The following is a 24,860-nucleotide window of genomic DNA, read 5'->3' on the forward strand; positions in this document are numbered from 1 at the left end:
GCTGGCTGACCGGCCGACCGACCAACCCCATGGGGGGAAAGGGGATGGGAGGGTATGGTTTTTAATCCCCTATGATGCCAGCCCTGTCGATATGCTACTGATTAGGGTTCTAGTACTAGGTATCATATCCTGCTATTATGTGCTGTCCAGACCATCTATCTTCTACTACCATCTACATATCTATTTATGCCTCTGTCCGCCTCCCGCCGCCGCCGCCGCCGCCGCCGTCACTGATTCGGCTTGTCGTCGTCGTCGTCGCCGCCGCCGCAAGGCCCCCCGCCCCCATTTCCCCCCTATTCTTCCGTACTAGTTTATCGAAACAGAGAAGAACAAGAGAAAAGAAAGAGAGGGAAAGGCAACGGGGGAGAGAAAAAGAGACAGAGAGTTAAGGAAGTGGGGAGAGAATATGAAATGCCGACAGGCGGCGGCGGTATGTAGCAGCAGCCTCGAGGAGCGTCGTCGACTTTCACCATTGCTACTTATGGTGCTATTATGCACAATCATGGACACGAGACCCCCATACATGCTTCTTGCCCTCACCCGCACGTCAAAACCTGTAGTACTTCGTACAGTATCGCCGCACATTCGTATCGTATACGCACAAACACCACCATGCCACCGTATCGACATCAACATCAGATACATCATGCCACCCAGGAAAACAAAAGCAGAAACCACACCCCCTCCCCCCTCCTCCTTTCCCCCTCCTCGTATGCACGCACGCCGCGTCAGGTGCTCTCTCTCTCTGTTCTCCCCTCCTCCTCACGCACTCATCCGTCCAACCCCCCCCTTTGCTCCATGCATATGCAATCCACTACCGCCCCGTGGAATCAAAATCTCTTCTTTCCGCCTCCACCTCCGCCTCCGCCTCCTCGTCCCAGCGCCGCCCGCCGCCGCCGCCGCCGCCGCCGCCGCCGCTGTTGTCTGCTGTTGTTGCGGCTGCAAGCGTGAACCGCCCACAACCCAGCCCACTCCCTCACTCACTGCATTTACCCGTACGTATGTATGTACGTATCTACTACGCATGTGCCCGTACCTTCGCAACTTGGTTTGTGCTCAATTCCGTGCTCCATGGTCCCCCCACCCAGTATGCCTTGGCACGCCCGACCCCCCTGGCCCTCGCCAACGGGCGATACGGTGTGTCGCAATAGACCCTATACTTCTCTATCTTCCGGGGGGATGTCGAGCCAGCCCATCCTTGATCCCGGACATGATGCTCCCCTTACGGACGCACACGCCCATCGCACGGCCGAGAGCCCGAGAATCCGACAGCCTCTTGACAACTTCACGCCCCGCCATGTCCAAGGACGCATTGGGTGCAGCTCTGCTCGTCACGTGAAGAAAGGCAAGAAGAGTCTGTCAACCATCGATATGATACGTCTTTCAAGTCAACCAGGTTTCATATGCTTTTCCTTGTTAAACTACAAGTGCTTCTAGGAGCCCGATAGTCGTCCTTGGCCCAAAGCCTGCGGCGTCATGACTGCATGCAGCCCGCTCCTCCTGACTTGCAAAGAGCCAGGCAATGGAGCCAAAGAGACGTCTGAACGCCCGCCCATGTCGGCAGACAATCGTATCGCGGCTCGGCAAGTCCACTCCATCCGTCGCCAATCTCGTCTATCAACATGCAGTCGCAACCACAACCTTGTTGTGGCACCTTAAGCAGGTGTGTGAGAGTATTCCTCGACTCGACTCAACAAGATATTACCCTCCGCAAGGCAAAAGCAAAACAGCAAGGAAAAGATGGTGAGGTCCGGTCCTGGATGCGTCAAACAGCCTGGATAAATGGCCGGGACCTCGGGTTGCAAAATGGAACACAATGAGCATGGGGGTCCGCGCATTCCATGCGTTCCCCGTCTAGTTGAAAACAACCGTCCTGTCCTCTATCAAACGCCGTGAAAGTGCCGTGTGTGTCGCTGTGCGACCCGTTCGGGGGCGCCCGACTCGGGCTCAGTGCCGAAGTCAACGCGTCAAAAACGTACGACGACTACTGTTTACCATCGTCGGCCGCCAAGGGGTTGGCTGTTGGCGTTGGCTGGAAGCGGGCGTTGGTTAGCTTGGACTGTGCGCCGCCAGAGGCTGAAAACTAAAAATTATGCTTACCTCTACCACCGCCACGTCCGCGTCCGTAGCCCCAACCGCGGCCACCGCCGCCACCACCGAAGCGAGCCATCTCGGCAAGGCGAGGATCGATCTGCTGCTTGGCCTCCTGGAGGACATTGACAAGATCACGCGCCTGCTTCTGGTCTAAATTACCACGTCAGCCTCTGAGTGTTTCAAATATTCACCATGGGCGGTTACTCACTGTCAGTGGTGAAGAAGGTAATGGCAGTGCCCTTCGCGCCAGCACGACCCGTGCGGCCAATTCGGTGGATGTAATCCTCCGAGTTATTGGGGTAGTCGTAGTTCAACACATGAGTGATGTTGCGAACATCTTGAAACACGTCAGGTTAGCAGGCGAAATTGGGGTTGCAAAGCAACGTCCAACGTGGTCACAGAATAGGCGAAGACAGCCAAGTAGTATGGGTCAACGGCTAGCTTCACTCCTGAGCAGATTGGGGCAATCCAAGTGCGACAAATGCCATCCATCCTAGGAAGAGGCCGTCACCGGGTCCTCGGGTCAGGGAGCCTTGGGAGACAAGCTTGATCAGGTCAAGAGATGCCAACCTCCACATTTGTACCATGGGAGCACGGTACGACTGGTGTGGAAATGCAAGTGGCAAGAGAGCCAGCTACACAGCGGACCAAGACTCCTGGATTGGAGAACCAAGTGGACACGGGCACGTCAGGCAGATTTCGCACAAGTAAGAGAGCCCCTAGTAGACACGAGAGTAAAGCGCAGCAAGAGGTTTGCTGGGTGACGCCACGAGGGAGAGGGGGAGGGCTCAAGGGGGACTCACCGATACCACGCGACGCCACGTCGGTGGCAACCATGATGGGGCTCTTTCCAGTCTTAAACTGATCCAAGACCCAATCACGCTCGTTCTGCTGCTTGTCGCCATGGATGGCTGCTCGAGAGTCAGTTTTCATTCACAAAGGGGATTTGCTGCACTGCATGCAGGTGGACTCACAAAGCGCAGGCCAACCGTCCTGGCGCAAGAAGCGGGTAATTTCATCAGCGACGCGCTTCGTGCCAACAAAGATCAGGATCTTGTTTTCCTTGTTATCCATGACCTTCTCCATGTGCTTAATCATACGGTCTCGCTTCTCCATGTCGCTGACAACCTCGACGATTTGAGTAATGCGGTGGTTTGCCGACAGGTCCATAGAGCCGATGTTGACCTGAATGAAGTCGTTGAGGAAGTCGGAAGCCATGGCGCGGACCTCCTTGGGCCAGGTGGCAGACCACATGAGGGTCTGTCGGTCGGGTCGGATCTGCTCAATGATCTTGCGAATCTGGGGCTCGAAACCCATGTCCAGCATACGATCAGCCTCGTCGAGGACAAGATAGGTCACTCGGCGCAGGTTGGTCTTGCCGGCCTCAAGCATGTCAATCAGGCGGCCAGGGGTGGCAATGCAAACTTCGACACCACGGGAGAGGTCGCGGATCTGAGGTCCCTTGGGGACACCACCGTACACGCAAGTGTTGCGGATACGCGAGGACCGACCGAACTTGGTGATTTCTTGCTGAATCTGAACAGCGAGCTCACGGGTGGGGGCGAGGACGAGAACGATAGGGCCGTCGCCAGGTGCGAGGAGGGGCTGGGCGTTGATGTGAACAATGGCCGGGAGACAGTATGTCAAGGTCTTTCCGGAACCAGTCTCCGCAATTCCAACGACATCGCGACCAGACAGGGCCATGGGCCAACCTTGGGACTGAATGGCAGTGGGCGCGGGGAAACCCTGAGCCTTGACTTCGTCCATGACATATCGGGGAAAGCCGGCCTCGTCGAACGTCTCGACAGGCTTAGGCACCTCCCGGCCGGCGATAGTCATCTGGTGCTTGCGGCGGAAGGCATCGACTTCCGCAGGGGAGCGAGCCGTCACCTCAGGGCTCTCCTTGTAGAAGGACTTCTCGAACTTGGGCAGGGTCGAAAGGTCTAGAGCATTATTAGTGAAGTTCCGATAATAGAGACTCGGAACGTGCGAACCCCAAGTCTGCTTCTGCAGTCCAGCGCCAAGAGCGCTCATCCGGTCGCCGCCGCCGCCGCCATATCCGCCACCGTAGCCGCCGCCGCCGCCGCCGTAGCCGTTTCCATTGCTGTATCCGCCGCTATAATGGCGAGTCTCGTTAGCAGAGCGATGACATGCTGCCATGGCAGCGGGCGGATGGGAGATTGTTCATCCGCTTGTGCCTAGCAGTGGAGGTGCCTCGCGTGCAACGCACGCGCAACGGCACACGAGGCATCGCCAGAACACCTCGGAAATTTCAAAGGACTTACCCAGCGCCGTAGCCGCCGCCGCCGCCGTATCCGTTGCGATCTCCGCCGCGGTCGCTTCTATCACGACCGTAGCCACCGCCACCGTAGCCACCGCCGCCTCGACCGCCGTAGCTGGACATGTTCACGAGTCGTCTGGGGTCTTTGCCTGATGAAGGAGAAGGAATTGAATGTCGGAGATGTGTTTTCGGGTTGTGCTTTGATGGGTTGACCTCGAAACGACGATGAAAGGAATGCGGGTCGGGTGGTCGTTTGATGTTGTGAGGAAGAGGATGTTTGGGAAGAATCACGGGTGGGCGCGCTGCTCCAGACTTTTTTTGCCTTTGGGCTGCCTGGCTGCGCCCTGCCGTTCCAGAGTCCCTTCCTGAAATTTTCTGGCGCTAGGAAAAACTCGTCCAGGCGCCACAGACAGAGCCACCCCGATTGGGTCTAGGCGAGAGAGGCTTATCTAATCGTGCGCGTGGCTCAAACAACACACTTACCCTATACCGTATAGATACATAGTCGTTCAGTCCCTTTCCTTTACAGATGTCGCCGGCAATCGGTCGTGAGCAGGGTTTTCATCGTAATTGTTCATTTTCCGGAGTTTCCCTAGTGGCGAGTCGTGTGTCTAGCGCCTTCGTGACGACCACGATTGCTGGCCATTCTTCCCCATGCGCGTGGCCCGGTTTGGTGGTGGACGACCAACACCCAGTGTGGCTTGTGCGGGAAGAAAGGCAGCGTACGAACAGTTGCTGTACTACGGCGCAGCCTGCATATGCACGTGCAGAATGAAATCTGCCAGTACCGACCTGTGCACCAAGGTGACATAATTGCTCCTTGTTGACTAGGCATGTCGGTCATAGTCAGCTTCCCTCTGCCTGGCATGAAGGATCAAAGATGCGCAACAAAGAATGAGCCAATACTTTGACACAACAAAGAACCTCCATGTATCATAATAAGGGTAGCCCGTGCCACCGAAGATCTATTATCCGAACCCGACCGGGCCGCACCGGCATTCTATTCTTGGCATTACAGGTTTTTGCTCCAACACTCCGAAAAAAACACGTCAAATGTGGCGTCCCAAACACATTGGCGTCGGCGGAGCCGTTGGCCTCCCTCTACTCTCGAGAAACGTCACGGCCAAAAGCCTTGGACTTGAGCCAGTCCACGATGACCAGAACACGATTTCGGGCTGAAGAGTAAATTGTTAGCTGACCAGTTAGTAAAGAGTAGGGCCAAAAGACATGGTAACTCACTGCTGAAGCACATAGACAAGTAGGCGCTCCGCCAGAACAGGTAGGTCATCCTACCACCGGTGGCCAGGTTGCCGTTCCACCAGCTCACATCGGCCACCGCCTTCTCGCTGCCAATGTACGCCAAGCTGCCCTGGTGGCTGTAGCGGAAGGGCTTGATATCCTTGACCCGGCGAAGCTGCTTCTCAAGCTTCTCAATCTCCTCGGCGGCCTCGGCGGCGTTTCCAGCCTGCAAGTTCATCTTGCTGCTAAGCTCCTGGATGCGAGACTCGTGAGCCTCCGTCTTGGCCATGTTGTTGAACAGGCGGCCGAGAAAGCTTCCTTCCTGAGACGCGACCTGAGCCGTGGGCGCGTAGCCGGCGACAGCGCAATCGCCAATGGCCCAGATATCGCGGGTGCCCTGCACAACCAGATATTCGTTGACGGCGAGGCCGCGGCGGGAATCCTTCTGTGCGGGGATGCGTGCCATGAGATCCTTCACGATGGGCCTGACGGCGTTACCAGTTGCCCATACAAGAAGACCGTAGGGAATGACGACCCGTTCCTTGGAGCCGTCGGGGCGAGAAATCTCAGCCTCGACAGTGTTGTTGGTGACCTTTTTGACCATAGTTTTGGTCTTGATGTCAATCTTCTCCTCGCGCAGGGTGTTCTCGGTGTAGTCAATCAGCTGCTTGGAGAAGGAAGGAAGAACGTTGGGCAGGGCCTCGATCAGGGTGACCTTGAAGCGGGGGCTGATTTCGGGAACCAGCTTCTTGATGTCCTCCTCGAAGAAGTCCTGAAGCTCGCCGGCAAACTCGACGCCGGTGGGGCCGCCGCCGACGACAACCATGTGCATCAAGCGATCAATCTCGTCGGAGCTCTGGTCCTTGAAGGCCGCCGTCTCGACGCAATCCATGATCTTCTTGCGAATGCGCTGAGCGTCGCCAATCTCTTTGAGGAAGCAGCTGTGCTCCCTGACGCCGGGAATACCAAAGGTTGCGTTCTCAGCACCGACGCCAATGACGAGCATGTCATAAGGAATCTCTGTCTCCGATATCGCGCCCTTGACCTCCGAGTTGTCGACGATCTTGACAACCTTGCGGTCCGGGTCGATGGTGGAGGCCTCGGCTTCGTAGTACTTCACGGCGGCTTTCTTGTGGCGGAGGATGGCGCGAACGGGCTCCATGATGGAGCGGTGCTCGATGGTGCCCGTGGTACACGACGGCAGCAGAGGGGTGAAGAGGAAGTAGTTTCGCGGCGACACGACAACGACATTGTAGTTTTCGGTGTCGAGCTTCTTGAGCAGGGCGACGGAGCCCCAGCCGGTTCCTAGACGGGCGTTAGTACAAGGGTGTTGCTTGATGCGATGGGAGCTGTCCGGGTCCGACTTCGCTCACGCACCCAGGATGACGAGCGTCTTCTTTGAAGGATCGGCCTCGTACTGCGGCTCGGGATGACGGTCATCGTAGATGAGGTAGACGGTGTAGCCTGCCAGGCCGAACACGGAGAGGTAGGTCAACCTCCACATCCACCGGAAGGTCTTGCGCAGTTTGCCGGGCTTGGGCTTTGGGGCCTCGTCGGCGTAGGCTCTCCGGAAGGCGACATGGCCAGTGGTCTGCAGGCGCATGGCCACGGTCGGGCGGGCGGCAGAGCGCAGCGACGTCGCTGTCCTCGGGCCCGTCGAGAAGGCTCTGGGGACGGCGACGGGCTTTCGGGGCGCCAATTGGGCTGCCCTGGCCAGGGCGGCGCCCATGGCTCGCGACGTGGAAGGCATCACGCCGGGGCGTCCGAGGAGCGAGCTGGACAGATGCGCGGTCGCAGACGCAGCAACGGTGCAACGGCCGATGGTGCGGCGCAGTGCGGGTGGCCTGGCGGCGGATTGAGCCAGCCAAAGTCGACGGACGTGCTTGGGGAGCCTGGAGTTGGGGAGGAGGAGTAGAGGTCGGACAGAAAGCGAGGCTGCTGGCTGGCGGCCTGGAAGAACAGGTACTTGGTAGGTTGGAAATCTCGACGCTCGCACTAATGATAAGCTGTTAACACTATATCCAATCGAGCCGGTGCACCGCGGCGGCTCTGCAGGGCGGATACCTTGATTAGGTGCTGACGCCTGCACTTGGCTTGCTAACTTGTTACCTACCTTTAGCACAGCTGCTCTGCCGTTCCAATGGCGGACGCCTGGCGCCGGGTTCTTCTTGGGGCCCTGGGGCTTCGATTTTTGATTTTTTTTTGGGCTCTGCAAAATGACGCAGGAAAAATTTCTTTAGCAGATCCAGTCGTCGCCGCCGAAATAGCTCCGCAACGCATGAGGTAGGCTCGTCGCTGGGCGCTGCGCAAGGTCGGTGAGCCCTTGGCTCGATATTTTCTGCTCCTTGTTGTATCCACCTCTTAGTTAACGGCCAGTGTGCTTTATCACAAGTCGAGTCGGGCGGTTTGCGAGTGTCAATGCGGTGGTGTTGCGGAGCCGATGCGCGCCTCCAGTAGGGGACCGCCATCGGACCACGATCCATACCACGGCAACAAATAACATGACGCGATGCATTTTCGTGGCCTACAGTACTGCTTCTACGTGACTCTTGACCCTCCGATATCTGCCGGTCGCCCTGGGGCACGGGTTCCGGGAACTCGGGTGCTCCCGTAGATCGTTGGTGGTCAAGGCACAGAGAAAGTGCAACGCTACCTTGCATGTTCACCTCGTTTTGCTCGACTCAACATGTAAATTGGTCATTTGGGATGAACACTACGTAGTGGACTGCACGCGCCCATGTTTGATGCAGTCCCGACTGCGAACCGAGGTTCTATCGGGCGGCCAACCTGCCAGCCATCGCCCCGGGGCTGTACTGGTGGGAGCCAGGCCGGCTGCATCGAGGCAGAACCCGGCGGCATCTTCCTCGCCCACGTGCGAATCGATGCCGGATTGGCTTGGCTGCCTTCCATTGGCGCGCGGAGATGGCCGCCTTCACATGGGAGAACAGCGACTGCGGGCCCTCGTGCGCTCGATGACCGACCTTGACAACCTGGAAGCTGATTGCGCTTCCCTTTTGGTGTTGCGCCCATCCCTCCGGACACAGAAGGCTCTTTTATACCGCAAGGTGGGTAAGAGCCCGGCGCCCAGTACCGTGGGCATTGCTCAAATGGGCCTTGTCCGCGCGACCGAGAGGGTCCATATGCCCATTTATACTACTGTACTTGGTTTCCAAGCTCTTGCGGACGCTCGTGACGAAAGGGGCCGTCTGTTTCCGAGCTGGCTGGGGCGTGACTCAGTCGTCGCGGCACAGAACGCGGCGTGAGACGTCTGGGTAAAGGTTGGATCTCGCTGCCTCCCCTCTCATCACCCTCAGTCTCTTCCCGCTAGCACGGGCAAGCGTCGACTCGCCTGTACCTGTGAGCTGTGCGTGCATGGGCATCTGCGGCATCATGTGGACGAACCTCGACAAATTTACACTTTGAGGTCGTGGAGTGTCTTGAGAGACAGGGCATTTTTATTTGGCAAGGACCAGATAGGCAACGCGATGCATACTCGGCTCAGTCTTCGTCAATGTCGATTGAAAACCCGCGCAAGGAGAAGGAGACAGCAAGCCCGTGCGTCACCCCGTCCGGCACGGCAGTGGCGTCTCGGCTGCTCCTGCCGCACAAGGTGGTCGACCTCGACAGTCGACCTCAACACCAATCACCACTCCGGCCCCCATCTCCACCTCCGTCTAGTATACGCATTCACACATATCCAAAGGAACCCAAGACTCACGCGTCCCCCGCTGTCTGGTCCACTAACTGAAGCTTTAGCCGCTTGTCAGCAGATTGCAGCCCATGATGGCACCCGACCCTCTCTGTCGGCCTCGCTCCCCGCCAACCCTCGATCCTGGGACCCCCCCGGTCGCCTCGCGAAGCCCGGTAGGCCCTGAAACCAGCGCTGCGACACTAAAGCCCCCCTCCGCTGCGGCTCCATTGTCGCACTTTGGTCGATCTCGCCACTCGACCAGGTCGTTTCTCCAGCCACAGGCATCATAATTCTACACCGGACGCGGGGCGCTGCCGTGGCCTCCCGTGTCCAACCCGTGCCCAATCCGTCTCCAACGGAGCAAGGGGTGCCGCGTCACAACCTGGTGGTGAGGCACGCACCGGTGTTCCATGCTGCACGCTCACACGGGCCTCGCGCGAGACGGGCTTTCTTGACCCTTCAGGCGATCCGTTGTTTTGAATGCCAAGATATGGCGGCAAACGTTCGGCCCTACGGCCAGACTCCCGCCACGACCGCTTCTTACTCTTCGCCCGGTCTTCTCCAGAAGGTTCATGTTTGACACGCTCAAGCCCCTGAGGAACCATGGACTATTGCCCTCACCGCCCTCGGTTGAGTTCCCTCTCTCGCCACCAGTCCTGCCTGTCGTGTGCCAAAGGCCCCTAGCGGCTGTCATGACATCCGTTTGCTGGCTGCCTCCCCTGTCCGAGGACATCCTCCCAGCCTCGGGGACCCTTACTTGCTCGTGTCTTCCAACCCTCTGACCTTTGTTTTTCCTGCAAATACTTCTTCGCGGCCTATACCACGTGCTCCTTGTTTTTACTTTCGCCTCGCTCTTGTCCGTCTTGCGAAGGGCCGGCCCCTTCTTTCATGATTGCTCGGGAGGCTCATACTCATGGTGAATCAACCAGCCTGGCTTACTGCTCTCGTTTGACCCCCAAGGCATCGCCAATCTAAACCGGGACGCGCGAAGTAGACTGGTTACTGCCATGTGTTGAAGCGCCCGTGCTTACAGCCACTTTCACCACCGCCAGTCGTCACAAAGATCTCACCCTTGGCCGTGCCCACCAAGAGAATGGTTCCGCTGATGGATCAAGTCGCTGGCCATCTGGCCCGTGACGAGGGTCTTACAACACCCAAGTTCACTGGATTCCCTGCGTGGACGCTCGGGGACGAGAGCGAGGATGAGGCTGGAGCCGAGGGCCCCCAAGCGAGACATAAGAAAGGAAAACGTCGTGCAATAGAGCGAAGAAGCTCGTTACCGCCCAGTGCGGCCGACAGCGCCTTACGACTTGGCTCTCCACACCGGCGCTCATCGTCTAAAAGAGGTCTACTGAGAAACGTTGTCGAGCCAATAGTGAGCAAATTGGGTGGCGATAAATCGGAACCCGAGTCCAGCGACCACGACAAAAGCAGTCCAGAAAGTGAGCCGCCGACACCAACAGCCAGCTCGGCTCCTACTGCCAATCCGCCGCCTTCGCTACCCCCTCCGCCGACTAGCCTTCCCTCGCCCTCAAACCGTCCTCAATCCAAGTTCTTTACTCCGCAAGTGACGAGCACCTCATACCGTACCAAGGAGTCGGCGCGTCCAAGCAATGTGAGTTGCTCCCGGTGCCGTAGCATGGTAACAAGAGTGCCGTGACCGTGCATTATACTGATGTAATATAACACAGGCCCTGCCCGTCAACAACGCAGATGATAAATCGTCGCAATATGTGACGTCGATGGCAGCTACCCAGTCGTACTACAGTCCGTCCGCCACGTCTATGCTTGAGAGCGTCACGAGTATCAGTACCTCCAGCGCGGCACCGATTACCACGAGTATGTCCTTCATTTCACTTACCCCGACAGCCACGCGACAATTTCCGCTCCTGTCCTCGGAAGTAAGGAAGGGCGTGCAAAGCCCAGTGACCCAGGCGCCGGCCGCATCTTTGCCGACGGCAGTTCTCTCAACGGCGACAAGTAGCTCCTTATACTCATACGAGACTGCAGAGCCAGACAAGATAGAAGACCATCCCTCTCATGCTCATGACAACCTCCATGCCAGCACAGAGAAGGCTCTCATTGCCGTGGGCTCCATCGGTAAGCTGATCTAGTCTTGTCCGTGAGTGCAGAGCTGATGGCTGCCACAGGCGCTACAATCATCGTCTTCTTTGTTGTTTGGGTTAGCTGGAAGTGTTTCAAAATGCGACGGGGCAAAAAGCATTCTGATAATTGGCTGCCGGCAACCTTCTCGCTCGAGAGATCCAAACAGATTGCTGTCAACCTGGCTTCTCGAGTTCCCGTCCTGAAGGACAAGGTGGCGAAGCGGACCTGGTCCAACCTGGAGAAACCGTATGACGAAGCTTACTGGGAAAAGCAACTGCCTTACTCAGGGGCCACGACCGGGAATCCCGGGGGCATCACCGTGCATACTGCAATCGTCAGGGAGAGCGTGGTTGACGACAACCCAGGGGCTGCTGGTCTCTCCCGTCACGGTCCGAGCCAGTCCATGTCGTCAACTCAGCCGCAGTTCAACAACACGCTCCGCTCAAACTACCAAGTCGCCAATGGCCGGATGAGCGAGATCTCGTCGCTCTCGTCCGGTTTCGGTGATGGAGATATCATCATGCCGCCGCCCAACAGCAAGACGACCGTCACGGCGGCACGCCTCCCCGTGCCGCCACCCGCGGCGACGCGCTCCAGCGTCAGCGAGATGTCGCAACGGCGCGAAACCACGTACACGGAGGCATCCGAGGACCCAGTGCCGCGATTCCGCAGCATCAACTCGTGGGTGAGGCAGCAGACGGGACGAGTGAAGCGCGCCAAGCAGCGCGAAGTTGCGGCCAGCGATGCGCCCCCGGTGCCGAACATGCCTCCCGAGCAAGACTTCAAGCTCATGATGCCAGACGGCGAAGAACCACGAAGGGCGCAAATGGAAGCATCGCAACGCGACGGACGTGAAGATGCGAGCGAACCGTAGCGCCTGGAACAGTACAATCTACGTCGCGGCCGTACGCTTAAGGGATCAACGTCCAATGGTAGCACATGTGCCTGTAATAAGAATAAAAAAGGTCTAGATACTAGTATACTCCGTAATGGTGTAGTGTACGAAGTATTGTATTACGCCGCGCGCGGGCAGCCAATCTGGTCTATCCTCGAAGCGGGGGTGAGCGCGGTTGATTTGGCTCCAGCCCCGGGCCTGCATGTACAGAAAGGAGACCTCGCCGCCTCGTAATGTCAACCTCTTATTTATGAGGAAACATTTCCCAAAAACCAATCTCCATCTGTAGACGAGTTTCAAGATTAGAAACTAGTGAATGTTGTCGGGGCCACCGCCATTCTCACCTTGAGAGCATGGATGAATATCTTGACGAGCTCCTCCACGCGAGAAGGCGACTGTCGTCTCATGTTGTCTTCTATCAGGTCTGCCCGAAGGGGGGGAAACACGGAGGCGTTTCAGCGTCTTGTCATCTGCCTGAACCACAAAAGGGTGCAACGACAGAGTGGGGGAGGAAGGAGTTTGTGGGGAGGACAAGCGGACGCACCTGAACCGAGCTTCACGGCGGCGGTGTAGTCGTCGGCAATGTAGTTCTCTATCCAGGGCCAAAAAGTGTTGCCATCGCGCCGGGTGCTCGGGTGGGCGTGGAGCATCTTGGCGACTGCGCCGTAGCCAAGGAGACACGGTGCGATGGCCATCTGCAGGGCGAGCCAGTCCTCACTTTGGCCGATGTCGAGGACATAGCGCGTATATGCGGTGCAAGCTGTTTGGACGCGATCGATTCCCGCGGGTCAGTCTCCAACGCGTGTGCAACCGAGACAACACATGAGAAGAGGGAGAAGAGGGAACAGCTGGGAAGACGGATGTTACCTTGCTTCTCTTCCGTGGAACGCATCTCGGCGACAGATATGCCGAAAGACTCGCAGTAGCTTATGTGTAGTTTCAGCTCGTGCATGATGTGCCCGACGGACCCGCTTGACTGTGGCGGCGGAGGAGGCAGCTGGTGTTAGCTGGCGCCGATACCATGTACGGACGCATACGGCCAGTGAGGCGAGTATTCAGGGGCGGCAGGGAACAACGTACCCTCGTAATGTCGGTGATGTCGGTCGTCTTGTACGCCGCAAGAGCATTGGCGCGGGCAAAGTGAATCTGCCATGAGGTGACGGCAAGGGTCAGTGCGTTTCCCGCTTTGGCATCTCGACACATCTTACAAGGTAAAGATAGTCCTGGATGATGTAGCCTTTGAAGGACTCAAGGGGTAGCGTGCCATCTCCAAGGGCCATGACGAATGGATGGTAGACGAAGTTTTTCCACACGTCTCTGACGTCGGGTCGATCGAGGAGGTACTCGATGAAGTAACCCCTATTTCGCCGCACCGTGTTAGATTTTACGCCACCTCGACCGTTGACTGGGCGCATAGAGGGAAGGTAGGAAGACATACGGGGAGAACGGCAGGTTAAAGGTCGAGTGAAAGTGGTCCAAGGGCCCGTGGCCGCTGCCAAGCTGCGGCGCTTCTCGGATACCAGCCTCGACGTATCGGCACGCGGCCCGGACGGCGGCGGGGACGTCCTTGCCCACAGCGAGGCCAGACGAGATGGCGGCTTTCTTTTGTCAGTACAAGGGGATGAGATGGAATGTACAGAGAGATACAAGACTGAAGGGGCACCCACCTGCGAGCGAGCAGCCGGTGCCGTGGGTGCTCGTGGTCTCCTGCCAGGGGCTCTCGACGCGCATCACGAAGCCGTCGGGCCCGACGAGCGTGTCCACAACAACCTTGTGCGGCGTCCCGGCGTCGGCGATGGTCATGTCGGCGGCGGCGAAGGGCAGGTGACCGCCCTTGACGAGCACCCACTCCGGGCCAAGGGACTGTATGCGACGGCCCACGGCCTCGATGTCGGCGACGGAGCGAATGTCCTCTCCCTTGCCGCTATGCTCGGAGACCACGCCTTTGTCCCCGGGACCGTTCTCAGAAAGGATGAGCTTCGCTTCGGGAATGTTGGGCGTGAGCACCGTGGTAAGCGGTAAGAGATGCTGTGAGAGATTACGAATGGCCTCATGGGGAAGCAGTTGAGCGCCCGACGTCGAGACCATGACCTGGGCGAAGGGGCGTTAGCGACCTCTGTTGCTGCTGGCCAGAAAGGAGAAGAGGTTCCCTTACCGGGTCGACGACGAGAGCGCGAGCCCTGTGCTTGCGCACCTGTCGCGCGACAGCCTCGATGGTCTCTGCGGCTGCGAGCATGCCTGCCATGATGTGTTCTCCGCTCAGCCATGGGTCCAAGAGCAGGAAAATTGACAAGGGCGTTTCGGCTCTCACCTGTTGTGATGACATCGACGCCCACGTCCTCGAGGCACGCCTCGATCTGACGCTCCACAAAGTCGGCGGGCACGACGTGGATACCCTTGACGCCCGTCGTGTTCTGCACCGTCAGAGCCGTCGTCGCCGTCATGGCATAGCAGCCGTGCGCGGCGAGCACCTTTTGACCCGCCTCAAGGCCACTTTGCCGGTGGCGGCGGCGCGGGGGCCCAGCATGTCAGCGATTTCTTAAAAATGTCTCCTTGATCATGGGTCTGCCTGCCCGCCCGAATATTCCGGGCGGAAGATGCAAGAACAGCGTGGGACGGACGGACGGGATGCGAGTCTTGTGTGTTTTTTTTGGGGAGCGTGCGCTGATAAGTGAACGAAGGTCTAGGAAAGAACGACTTACGCGCCGCCGGAGCTGTCGGAGCCGGCGATCAGCAGCACCCTGGCAGGTGCCATGGCCGCTGTTGCTGCTTTGTGAAAAATGGAGGGCTTGAGATTTTCGCGTTGCCTGCTGAAGAGGGCCCGTGGCAGTGTTGCGCTTCAGGTGACGGAGGATTGAACGTGTCGTCGCTGGCGTGACTCCCACTCATCCATCATGATGTCAAATGCCCTTGCAGATGGTGGGGCTGCCTGCCTACTAACTTAGTTATGGGAACTGGAAGTCGTGGTCGACCACATTTACCAGCCCAAGACCACCAACTCCATCCAGCCTTTCGAACCAAGACAATCACCAACCCGGAACAAATAGCAGCCTCAAGCAATGCCCTTTCTTGTCCAGTTCCGCTCGCTCGCGTGAAATACGCCACAAGGAGAATTCTACATGGTTACATCTTGTCTTACACTTTCACTACCTCGTAAATGGTATAGGAATAGCACCCGTCCGCTGCTCCAGCTTCCATTCCAGCCCGAACCTCAAGGCGGCAACCAAGTATCCTGCGCAGAACAAATAGCAGGCCAACGCAGAGCCATACACAAATGCCGAAAAGGCAGCAGATAAAAGTCACATAATCCCCGCGCTTAAACGCCCCCCCTCCAGACCGGGTCAAGATCGCCATTTGATGCCTCCTTGCTGTCATCGTTGCGTGTACATCGCTCATAGGAACCCCGCGCCTCAAGTAGTCAACCATGCTTTCCCTCGGAGCCTTTACCGGTACGCCGTGCGGTCAACAGTCATCCCCATCGAGTGTGCTCGTGTCGCACATGGAGTGGCGCGGGCATGAGATCCGACGGCAACTCCGCCGGCTCACTCACGCTCCTCTGTCTCTCAGTGCGATCGTCTCCCGAGCTTGCCTCGGCGCCATCATCCCCCGTTGGCTCTGCCTCGCCTCCGCTGTCGCTCTCTTCTTCGCCAAACACAATCTGTCTCATGACGTTCTTCTCGAACAAGTCAATCACCAGTCGCCGCACCCCTAATCGGTAATGGTTCCATTCCATCAGACCCATCACCTTCTTGAAGAAGTCGGTGCTTCGAAATGCGTTGGGCTTCCTCTGTTTCAGCTTTTGCAGTTCTGTAAGTGCCTTTTTGTAGAGTACCATGTTGCCCAAATCAACAATGAGGCCCATGATACGCTCGTTGACATCTGCGTCGCTGAGCAGTGGTGGCATCTCCGACGCCTCCAAGGGTGGCAGCGCCTGGCGCGCCGGGGGCTGCTCCTGGATCGTGCGTTGCGAGTCGAGAAGCTTCATTGATGCCATATTGACGTGCTGCCACGGCGTCAGGGTGAACAGCTTTGAGAGGTCGTTCGGGATGCAAAGGCCAAGAGAGGCACCCATTGACGTCGTGTTGGCGTCCCATCCGTGCTCCGACAGGATCTCAAGACCATGCGTGGATCGTGAGATGAGTCCGAGCACGAAGAAGGCTGTACCTCGCATGCTCATTACCCCGTGCGATACCGCGATCTCTATGATGCGTTCCACGACGTCACTTGCTTCTAGGAACGGCGCACCCAGTTCCATGGAGCCAACATTGCCCACTGCCCACAAGCAACCCTTCACCTTTGTGAGCAGCTCACCCTCCACCGTCTGCATGCCGTGGTCCCGAATCGTCGCGACAAAGTCTTCGAAGTGGCCCTTGTCGCTGAGCAACTTGCAGCCCTCTCGCGTACGGGTAAGCTCCCTATAAAAGTGTGGCGGCACGTGCGTGTCGTGAAATTCGGTCTCCGCCACTGTTTCGTCGAAGAGGCTCATGCGGTGCGTGTTATCGTCCGGATCAGACAAGAACGCCCGCGCCAAGCTCGCCTCGATGACGCCAACGTACGAGTCGTTGCGGCCGAGAAACCAGTCGTCCATCTCGTTGCTGATGTAGTCTAATCCATCCAGGTAATGATATCCAATCGACGTGGATAGGAAGCGCAGGAGCAACGGCGCACCGATCTCCCCTAGATGGTCGAGCGCGGGCCGACACTCGACGATGTACTCCAAGAAGGTCTTCCTGTTACACGCGTTCTCGAGTATCTTGATTGCGGTTGAGCAAACTTCGATCTCGGGATCATATAGCTGCGTAACGAGAAGCTGGATTGCCCACTTGGAGTCGCTTGCACTGTCCTGATTTTTCAGAGAAGGCGTCGGCCTCATGGTGCATTTGCGGAGCGTATTGGTGGCATGAATCCGGATGTCCTTGGTGCCGCCTGTCAGGGCCTTGGATAGCAGTACGCGCGGGTGGCCCTGAAGGCTGTAATCGAAATTGGTCAAAAGCAGCTTTATCAGATCCGGACGCTGCTTCAGATCCACAATGTGGTACATCATGTTGAACATTCGCCACCGTTCTAGCAGAAGTAGCCCTTTCGGGTCAGTGCTCAGTACGCCTAGCATGGGGAAGTAGCCACAGCAGAGAGTGTCTGTAAGTCGGTCTTTGGCGAACATTGGAAACTGTGCCGTCAACCCGCTCGTCTGGAAGCCAAGTCAGTGGGTGTTATTGATGGACTGATTCGCGGTAGCGTCATCGACTTACTGGATCGCATTGTGCTAGGCACTCAGCAACTTGCCTCAACAATTTGCTGTCCGCGAGGAACTTGATGCCTTCTGGTGACTGCAGCAGCGAATGCATGAGCGCGCAACCCGCCTTGACGTACTTCTGCGTGTTTCTGGTGTTCTTTATTTCGGCGAATTTGTACTTGAACGGCCGGTAGAAGCTCATGATGCGCTTCATGAATTTTGACGCCTTGATGGCCTCCTCCAGCCGTTTCCCCACCTGCAGGGGCCCATCGATCACCTTCATGATGACCTCCCAGTTCCATTTCATGTAGTTTGAGCTGTTCAGAACCCCTGTGTCGATGAGTAGCTGTCGAAATGTAGCATCGTCGAATACAATGGACGTGTTGGTCTTGGGGTGCTCATCAACCAGTCCCATACTCTGCATGCTGTCACTGGAAGGGAGGGCGCCTGCCATGGTTTCGGACGGCGCGCTCCTGTACAGCGTCCGGCTCACGCTGCTAATTTGGTAGACAATACCTGAGGCTATGAAGTGGTCCTCGTTTGTGAACTGGGTCGCTGCAGAGAAGAGCTCCGGAAGGAGCTGAAGCTCAGAGCTCCATGAGGGAGGAAGCAGCCTGCTGGCCAGCTTCAGCACCTCCCCTATCAGTAAGGTTGTCTTGCGCTTCAGCATGGGGTCCTCCTCAGACTGGGCAATATGCAACAGGCTCTGCAAGAGCCCTACTTTGATGAAGATGGCGAGTAGAAGGGCGGTGTAATGGTCCACGAAATTCTGTTCGCTGTTGTCCTCCTCAAGATACAATGTGGCGCTCCTGTCCCTCGCGTTCGATGACTTCATGTTGGCGACTCGGCCGTAAGTCGTGAGCCTGCGTCCGGCCAAGAACGATGTCGCCCAAGCAGGCGGCTTGATCCGTAGCAGCGAGAAGAGCAAGTCCAGTACCGTCTCTCGAATGGCCGCATTGGGGAACAAGATGCTGGCAATGAGCGAGCGAATCGGTCGAAAGTCGTACATTGACAGGGCCATTAGACCAGACCATGACCTCATCGCGACAGATATAGCCCTCGAGCTCTGTTTCAATATACTCTCGGCACCTGCCAGCTGGTCCGTGAATGCAGTGAAAACGACATCCAGACCGTAGCCCGGCAGGATGTACTTGCGTCGCTGAGGAGTGTCGAGCAGGAACAGAAACGCGGACATGAGGCTTTCGGGCGCCTTGTATGTCCCCTCAGCCAGCGCCTCAGAGAGCGGCCCGAGGCCGCCAGATGCTACTAGAAGACGCGGGTCCCGGACCATGATCTCGGCAAGAGTCTCGATGCAGATGGGCCGCAGCCTATCGATATTCTGATCTGCGGGCTGGATTCCAGGGCGACGCTCCTCACCTTGCTCGGCAACGGCCACGATTGTCCGAACAACAGCCCGTGAGATCTCCTTGACACCGTTCTTAACGTCGAGGAAGGTTCGCACGAACTTGAGAGCCTGCTCTCGTTCAACGTCGGCTTTGCGATAATTGTTCAACGACCTGGACGGCTCAGCAACGAATTCAGAATGGGGCTCGTTTGGAGGGGGCGCTTACCGTATGACCAGGAAATCAGTATTGAGGCTGCGGATTTTCTTGAGTGAGGCTATGTCTGATATGGCGTATCTCGTGGCTCGGTAGCCTGCTGCGACGACCTCCCGACTCTCGCTCAGGAGCATCATCTGCATGCGCAGGCCAAAAATGGACCAGACAAGGTCGTACTTGATAGTTGGATGTCTCCTGAAGAGATCCGCGAGCTGGTTCGCACGGCTCACGTAGTATTCGGGTGTCATGCCCTCCACCTCGAGTGCTTGAAGAAGCTCGGCTAAGAGGAAGCTTGGACTCTCGAGCAGCTCGTCTACATCGGAGCCGGCAGCTGACCTCGAGATACTCGGCGGTGACCGCAGCGCGGCAGTGGGATGAGATGCGCTCTCCTGTGTACGGTTTCTGGTCGGCGTGGTGGGCATCGGGGGCAGAGCCTTCGTGCGCTGCGCGTCGGATATCTTTTGTCGTAGCTCCTTGATGCGCAGGTTGCTCGCACTCAACTCGGCCTCGACTCTCTGGCGCTGCTCCTTGGTCTGCTTCGCTTTCTTAATGTTGAGCGCCTCGAGCATGTTTTCGCTCCCCTCCTTGATCTTCATCTCGCGATTCAAGCGATCTTTGAGGGATGCCAGAGCCTGCTCGGCGGCCGAGATGGCCGCGTCCTCGTCAACCTTGTCCATGACGCTGCCTGGGTACACGGAGCCGGCGACATCGACGCGACTGCCCGCGCGCGTGGACATCATCTGACTCCGCAGCTCGGAGCTGAAGCTACCAGGGCCGGCGTTGGGGTTCAGGCTGCTGCCACGCGGCGCAAAGGACACTGAGGAAGCGGAGAAGTTGCGCGCGGGGCCGCCGTTGGGGAGCTGCAAGCCAGAGCCGTCGCGGTCCAGGCTCGGCCGTCCAGGCTGTGTAGAAGGGCCATGATGCTGATGCGGCGCCTCCCGGGAAGGTTGAGGCGGCATGGCGATGCTCGTCTGGCCTGCGGCCAGCGAGGTAGCAGCCCGCGAGCAAGAGGAAATGTGCCCGCCGGCTGGGACTGTGCCCCCGGTCGGACTTGTAGCATTCGTCGAGCGGCTCTCTAGATGCTTCTTATCGGAACGTTCGGTGTGTTATGGATTCCATCCGTCGGCGAGGAGTTTGCGCGGGTCTCGTCGAGTCGTTAGATGGTCGTGGCGGTCGGAGCTGACGCCGCTCTGGAGGGAGGGGATCGATGGTGGAGGAATGGACGTCACGTCACGAGCGAGGATCGGTGGTGCACAGGTGTGCGCAGCAGTCAGTCAGGCAACGCGGTAGCGGCTGAAGCGAGAAGAAAGACCCATGGTGGCCCGATTGGGCGGTTGCGATGGGAGACGTGTACGAGCGTTGGTGTTGTGGATGGACTGACGTTGGCCTCCAACAATCATCCATGTCCGTCTTCCTTCCATGGGATGGTGCTTGCGGATGGCGGGCTATTCGCATGGCCCGCGCGCTGCTGGCGCTCGCTGGTGGGTGGTGCCTTTGGTGCGGTACTGAGGTGGAGTGGAGACTTCACTAGATGAGGTGGACGGGACCTCGACCTCCAGGCAGTTGCAAGTGCCCCAGGCTGCCTGGCGCGACCTGCCCGTCCATGGCACGGCAGGGGAGCCCACCTGAATGGAGTGCAGTGCCTTCCAGGTTAGCACTAACCAACCTTACCTTATAGGTGCCAGACAGGTGTCAGAGTCCGGCACCCATGGTGGAAGCTCAGGGCAGACACACGGGTGGGGCCGCTCCCTGGGGAGGGGCCTGGCTCAATGGCTGGTGGTGATGTGGCCCCCGCCTGGACGAGCCGCATCAAGCCCTGGCCCATCGCGGCGAAGCGGCGAGATAAGCTTGGAATGGAAGCACAGCGACAATGGTGAGTGACATGGTGGTGAGCGAGGGGCCTCTCCGGTGGCCGTTGGGCCAACCTACATGAAGCCTGCGTGGGAAGCAAGATGACTTTTGTCCAACCACCACCCAGTGGCGGGAAGCAGGAGCCTCCTCGTATCGTGCGGTCAGGTGTCAGCTTCTACTACGGGTCTCGACCGACCGCGAACAACGAACGGCTGCTCACTAACTTATAGGGACGCCTGGTGTCGGGCGGCAATGCTTTATCAAGTCTCAAGCGCCTTATCTTGGGCCCTCTTCCTAGGCGATCAATGCCAAGTGATGGCAGCCAGTCTTGGTCCCGAGTGAACGGAGATGGTATGTAGATCCGCTGGGTGGGCTAGCCCGGCCCTTTCTAGTGCGATGCAACTCTACATTATCAGGGCAAGCCCTTCAAGTACCGGGCAGATATTGTACATGTTGTCAGGTGTTACCACGTGACGGGAGGGACTCATGCCTCGAGATCTGTCATGGCTGGCTGGCCTCACCCAGGTCGCAGTGGCGGGCATGAACAGTATACTTCGTATGTATGTGTGATGACTGTCAGAGCTCCAAAGCTACAGAGGAGAGGGGGAAGAGGCTGGATGACACAGAAGAGAAAAGTGCAGAGTTCATAGTGGGATCGAGAAGAGAAAAGACAATGCGCATCACTCAACAGCGTCTCCAAAACCAGCGGCCGGCCCTCCGCAAAGACACGTGGAGGTCGAACCGCGCAGATGGCCGGCCAGACGGGGGCGGGATCACGGCGGTCGCCCCTGGCGGTGGCGGGGCGCCCGCGGGGCTCGGGCTGCGGCGCCTTTGGCCATGGCATAACTAAAGGGTACCACCCATCGCGGGTCTCCGCCGTCTCGAACGAAGCACGGGTACGACGAAATGATGAGACGATATTTATTTACCCAGAAATGAGCTGGTCTGACATGGAAGCGGGTTCTGCAGTCTGCGCATCGTACGACCTGCCTCGCGTGCTCGTCTCTGAAACCCCTGCAGATATAGCTTCAATTAGAATCGTCGGTCCTTTCTGGTAAGACACTGACTGAGCACGGGGCAGGGCAGGCACGGTGCTCCACGGTTCGTCGTTTGCTGGGGCGGCGGCGGGCGTCGTTGTTGACTGGAGCCACTGCGGAGCAGCAATACTAGTACTACTAACGTGCACAACATGAACGATGTCTGAAGTACGTCTTGCTGGGCTGCATGCAAGAGTTCGGATGGAGTCTCCAGCCTGTCCACCACCGCCGGGCATGGAATCGTTTGGCGCGGGCCCCCCTCCCCCCGCCTTGGGCGCCCTCGGTGTCCCGCGTCGCTGGGGTTCGGCGGGCTCCGGGCCAGCCTCCCTCCACCCTGGGATCCCCCCTTCAGGCCGCTGTCCGCCCCGCCGCCGGGCTGCTCTGCCCAGTGCGGCGCGCCCTCTGTCTGGTGCCAACCTCACCCGCCTGGGCGCATCTGGCCGATGAGGGTCGCCGGCTTCCTCGTCGCGGGCCGCCTCGGTCGTCGCGGAGGCCCCAGACGGGCTTTTGCGCTGGCAGCGCAGTGGCTATGTATGTAGTATATTATAAACGCACGGCCGCCGTCCGTGACGCCATTTAGTTATAGTGAATCCCGTTTGATCGTGCCCCCAAAAAGTCATCCTGTCCGTCTCTGTGGTGTGGTGGTAGAGTTGTTCGCCAGACGGCTCACCCGCAGTCTTGCATCGCGCGCCGTCTCTTGCATAGACATCACTTCACCCTCTCTTACCAAAACGTCCACATCTCTCACCCTCCTTTCCTCCCCTCTCCCCTCAGCATCAAACCTCGCTCAAATCCGCCACCATGCCTTACGTATCCTCTGCACGCTACGGCAAGGACAATGTCCGCGTCCTCAAGGTCACCCGCGACGCCAGCACCGGCATCCAGTACGTCACCGAGATGACCGTCTGCTGCCTGCTCGAGGGCGACATCGACTCCTCGTACACGCGCGCCGACAATAGTGTCGTCGTCGCCACCGACTCCATCAAGAACACCACCTTCATCATGGCCAAGCAGCACCCCGTCACGCCCCCGGAGCTCTTCGCCTCCATCCTTGGCAACCACTTCATCCAAAAGTACAACCACATTCACGCCGCCAATGTTCGCGTCATCACCAAGCGCTGGAATCGCATGGACGTCGACGGCAAGCCGCACCCCCACAGCTTCATCAAGGACGCCGGTGAGACCCGCAACGTCGAGGCCCGCGCCAGCCGCCGCGACGGCATTGCCATCACCAGCTCCATCGCCGGCCTGTCCGTCCTCAAGAGCACTGGCTCCGCCTTCCACGGCTTCGTCCGCGACGAGTACACCACCCTCCCCGAGACCTGGGACCGCATCCTCGCCACCGATGTTGATGCCCGGTGGAATTGGAAGGTCTTCCCCGACCTGCGCGCCGTCGAGCGCAGCATCCCCAAGTTCGACCGCGCCTGGGAGGCCGCCCGCAACATCACCCTCAAGCTCTTTGCCGAGGACAACAGCGCCAGCGTCCAGAACACCATGTACAAGATGTGCGAGCAGATCCTCGAGGCCGTCCCCGAGGTTGACAACGTCGCCTATGCTCTGCCCAACAACCACAACTTTGAGCTTGGTAAGTCGTCACCCTTGTTCGGACATGGCGAGCTGGCCAAGAGCTGGTGCTGACTCTGCAAAATTTAGACTTGACCTGGCACAAGGGCCTGAAGAACACTGGCGAGGATGCCGAGGTCTACGTTCCTCAGTCCAACCCCAACGGCCTCATCAAGTGTGAGGTCTCTCGAGAGTAAGTCTTCTTCAGAATGTTGGCGCAACCCACGTCGAACAAGCGACTAATAATCCTGAGCAGTGGACGGAACCCCAACATTGTTAGAGCCAAGATTTAGAGCTGTCAACATCACATCTGCCACGGGTACATATTTCGCAGTCCTAGACCGCAAAGTCTGTAGTATAGCCTATACAACGTTTATCGCAATACCACTGGGGTTTTAACATGCTTGTGGACCTGGATGCAATTGGGCCGTGTGCCGAGTGTTCAAGCAATACCTAATGCTCTGCCCAGTGTGACCGTAGATGTGCATCATTCAGTGCTCCCTGAGCTTTCCGCAGTAAGACCATAAATCAGCCGAATCGGCCGTCCGCTCTCTCCAAATATGAAGGTATGCTTGTATAGTACAGATAGTACAAGTGTTGTCCCTACGCTTTCGCAACTCATAGTCCCCGCACCAGGCCCTCAAAAACTGCTCAATCATAATCTCTCCGTGTCCTTTTGCCGGAGCACCTGGACGGCCTTGTCCCAACCCTCGCTGCCCACAACCACACCGCCGAACCGTATCAAGTTTTGCTTGTACGGGTGCGCGTCGCCTTCAAAGGCCTTCAGGCGCGCCAGTCTCTTGTCGCGCAACCTGTTTTTGGGCAGCATGCCCCGGACCGCTTTCCGCAGAATCTCGCTCCCGCCTTGCTTCTCCATCAGGGCGTCCATGGTGAGGGACTTGAGGCTGCCCGGCCGTGTCGAATGCCTGTAGTACATCTTCCTCCACTTCTTGTGCCCGGTTACGTGCAGCGCCGCGCAGTTCGTGACGACAACGTAGTCGCCGCAGTCGGTGGATGGGTCGAAGATGGGCTTATTCTTGCCCATCAGGAGAACGGCGATTCGCGACGCCAGCCGGCCCAGGGATGGCGGCGTCACTCCCGGCTGGGTGGTGAGGGTCTGGTGAGGTGCGGATGCAGAGATGGAGTGCCATACCCGGGAGTAGGCCAGCCGTGTCTATCCAGGTCTGTCAGGAAGCTGGCTTCCCAAGAATGAGCGGAGGTCCAGATTTGGCATTGCTTACCAGGCCGACATGTTGAGACATTTTGTATTTTCCTGAGTACCAATTCTGCGGGAATCGGTCAGCTCTCCGG

General features: G+C 58.1%; 7 protein-coding genes across 8 annotated transcripts; 2 read left to right on the forward strand and 5 right to left on the reverse strand.

Annotated features, from left to right (window-relative positions):
• Positions 1-1,302: 1,302 nt before the first annotated feature.
• On the reverse strand, positions 1,303-4,657 carry DBP2 (RNA helicase). The gene is made up of 7 exons (XM_047984755.1): positions 4,380-4,657; positions 4,089-4,210; positions 3,069-4,037; positions 2,898-3,005; positions 2,303-2,431; positions 2,101-2,244; positions 1,303-2,032 (listed from the first exon to the last, which is right to left on the reverse strand). Exons 1-7 carry the CDS (start codon positions 4,496-4,498, stop codon positions 1,992-1,994), a joined length of 1,632 nt encoding a protein of 543 aa, XP_047840730.1. The 5' UTR covers positions 4,499-4,657; the 3' UTR covers positions 1,303-1,991.
• A 563-nt stretch (positions 4,658-5,220) lies between these two features.
• On the reverse strand, positions 5,221-8,029 carry NDE1_1 (NADH:ubiquinone reductase (non-electrogenic)). Its single transcript, XM_047984756.1, has 4 exons — positions 7,679-8,029; positions 6,992-7,609; positions 5,615-6,919; positions 5,221-5,550 (listed from the first exon to the last, which is right to left on the reverse strand). Exons 2-4 carry the CDS (start codon positions 7,362-7,364, stop codon positions 5,477-5,479), a joined length of 1,752 nt encoding a protein of 583 aa, XP_047840731.1. The 5' UTR covers positions 7,365-7,609; positions 7,679-8,029; the 3' UTR covers positions 5,221-5,476.
• A 279-nt stretch (positions 8,030-8,308) lies between these two features.
• Positions 8,309-12,463, forward strand: JDV02_003610 (uncharacterized protein). The gene is made up of 4 exons (XM_047984757.1): positions 8,309-10,920; positions 10,997-11,144; positions 11,316-11,405; positions 11,456-12,463. Exons 1-4 carry the CDS (start codon positions 10,399-10,401, stop codon positions 12,283-12,285), a joined length of 1,590 nt encoding a protein of 529 aa, XP_047840732.1. The 5' UTR covers positions 8,309-10,398; the 3' UTR covers positions 12,286-12,463.
• On the reverse strand, positions 12,336-15,169 carry THI20 (trifunctional hydroxymethylpyrimidine kinase/phosphomethylpyrimidine kinase/thiaminase). Of its 2 annotated transcripts, XM_047984758.1 has the most exons (11): positions 15,009-15,169; positions 14,618-14,799; positions 14,462-14,544; positions 13,974-14,397; positions 13,745-13,904; positions 13,515-13,665; positions 13,387-13,452; positions 13,174-13,282; positions 12,851-13,066; positions 12,651-12,730; positions 12,336-12,589 (listed from the first exon to the last, which is right to left on the reverse strand). In XM_047984758.1, the coding sequence occupies exons 1-11, from the start codon at positions 15,059-15,061 to the stop codon at positions 12,551-12,553; spliced, it is 1,563 nt and encodes a 520-aa protein (XP_047840733.1). In that variant the 5' UTR covers positions 15,062-15,169; the 3' UTR covers positions 12,336-12,550. The 2 variants fall into 2 exon arrangements, with proteins under 2 accessions (XP_047840733.1, XP_047840734.1); XM_047984759.1 differs by having other exon boundaries at positions 14,618-15,169.
• Positions 15,170-15,308: 139 nt separating this feature from the next.
• On the reverse strand, positions 15,309-21,152 carry JDV02_003612 (uncharacterized protein). The gene is made up of 3 exons (XM_047984760.1): positions 19,111-21,152; positions 17,556-19,056; positions 15,309-17,494 (listed from the first exon to the last, which is right to left on the reverse strand). Exons 1-3 carry the CDS (start codon positions 20,055-20,057, stop codon positions 15,776-15,778), a joined length of 4,167 nt encoding a protein of 1,388 aa, XP_047840735.1. The 5' UTR covers positions 20,058-21,152; the 3' UTR covers positions 15,309-15,775.
• Positions 21,153-22,308: 1,156 nt separating this feature from the next.
• On the forward strand, positions 22,309-23,952 carry JDV02_003613 (Factor independent urate hydroxylase). The gene is made up of 3 exons (XM_047984761.1): positions 22,309-23,571; positions 23,640-23,742; positions 23,806-23,952. The coding sequence occupies exons 1-3, from the start codon at positions 22,788-22,790 to the stop codon at positions 23,840-23,842; spliced, it is 924 nt and encodes a 307-aa protein (XP_047840736.1). The 5' UTR covers positions 22,309-22,787; the 3' UTR covers positions 23,843-23,952.
• Positions 23,953-24,204: 252 nt separating this feature from the next.
• On the reverse strand, positions 24,205-24,811 carry JDV02_003614 (uncharacterized protein; the record flags this gene model as incomplete). Its single annotated transcript, XM_047984762.1, has 2 exons — positions 24,205-24,723; positions 24,791-24,811. 2 exons carry the CDS (start codon positions 24,809-24,811, stop codon positions 24,205-24,207), a joined length of 540 nt encoding a protein of 179 aa, XP_047840737.1.
• Between the last annotated feature and the right edge of the window lie 49 nt (positions 24,812-24,860).

Source organism: Purpureocillium takamizusanense, chromosome 3, assembly GCF_022605165.1.
Source record: "Purpureocillium takamizusanense chromosome 3, complete sequence".
In the NCBI taxonomy this organism is placed as follows: domain Eukaryota; kingdom Fungi; phylum Ascomycota; class Sordariomycetes; order Hypocreales; family Ophiocordycipitaceae; genus Purpureocillium; species Purpureocillium takamizusanense.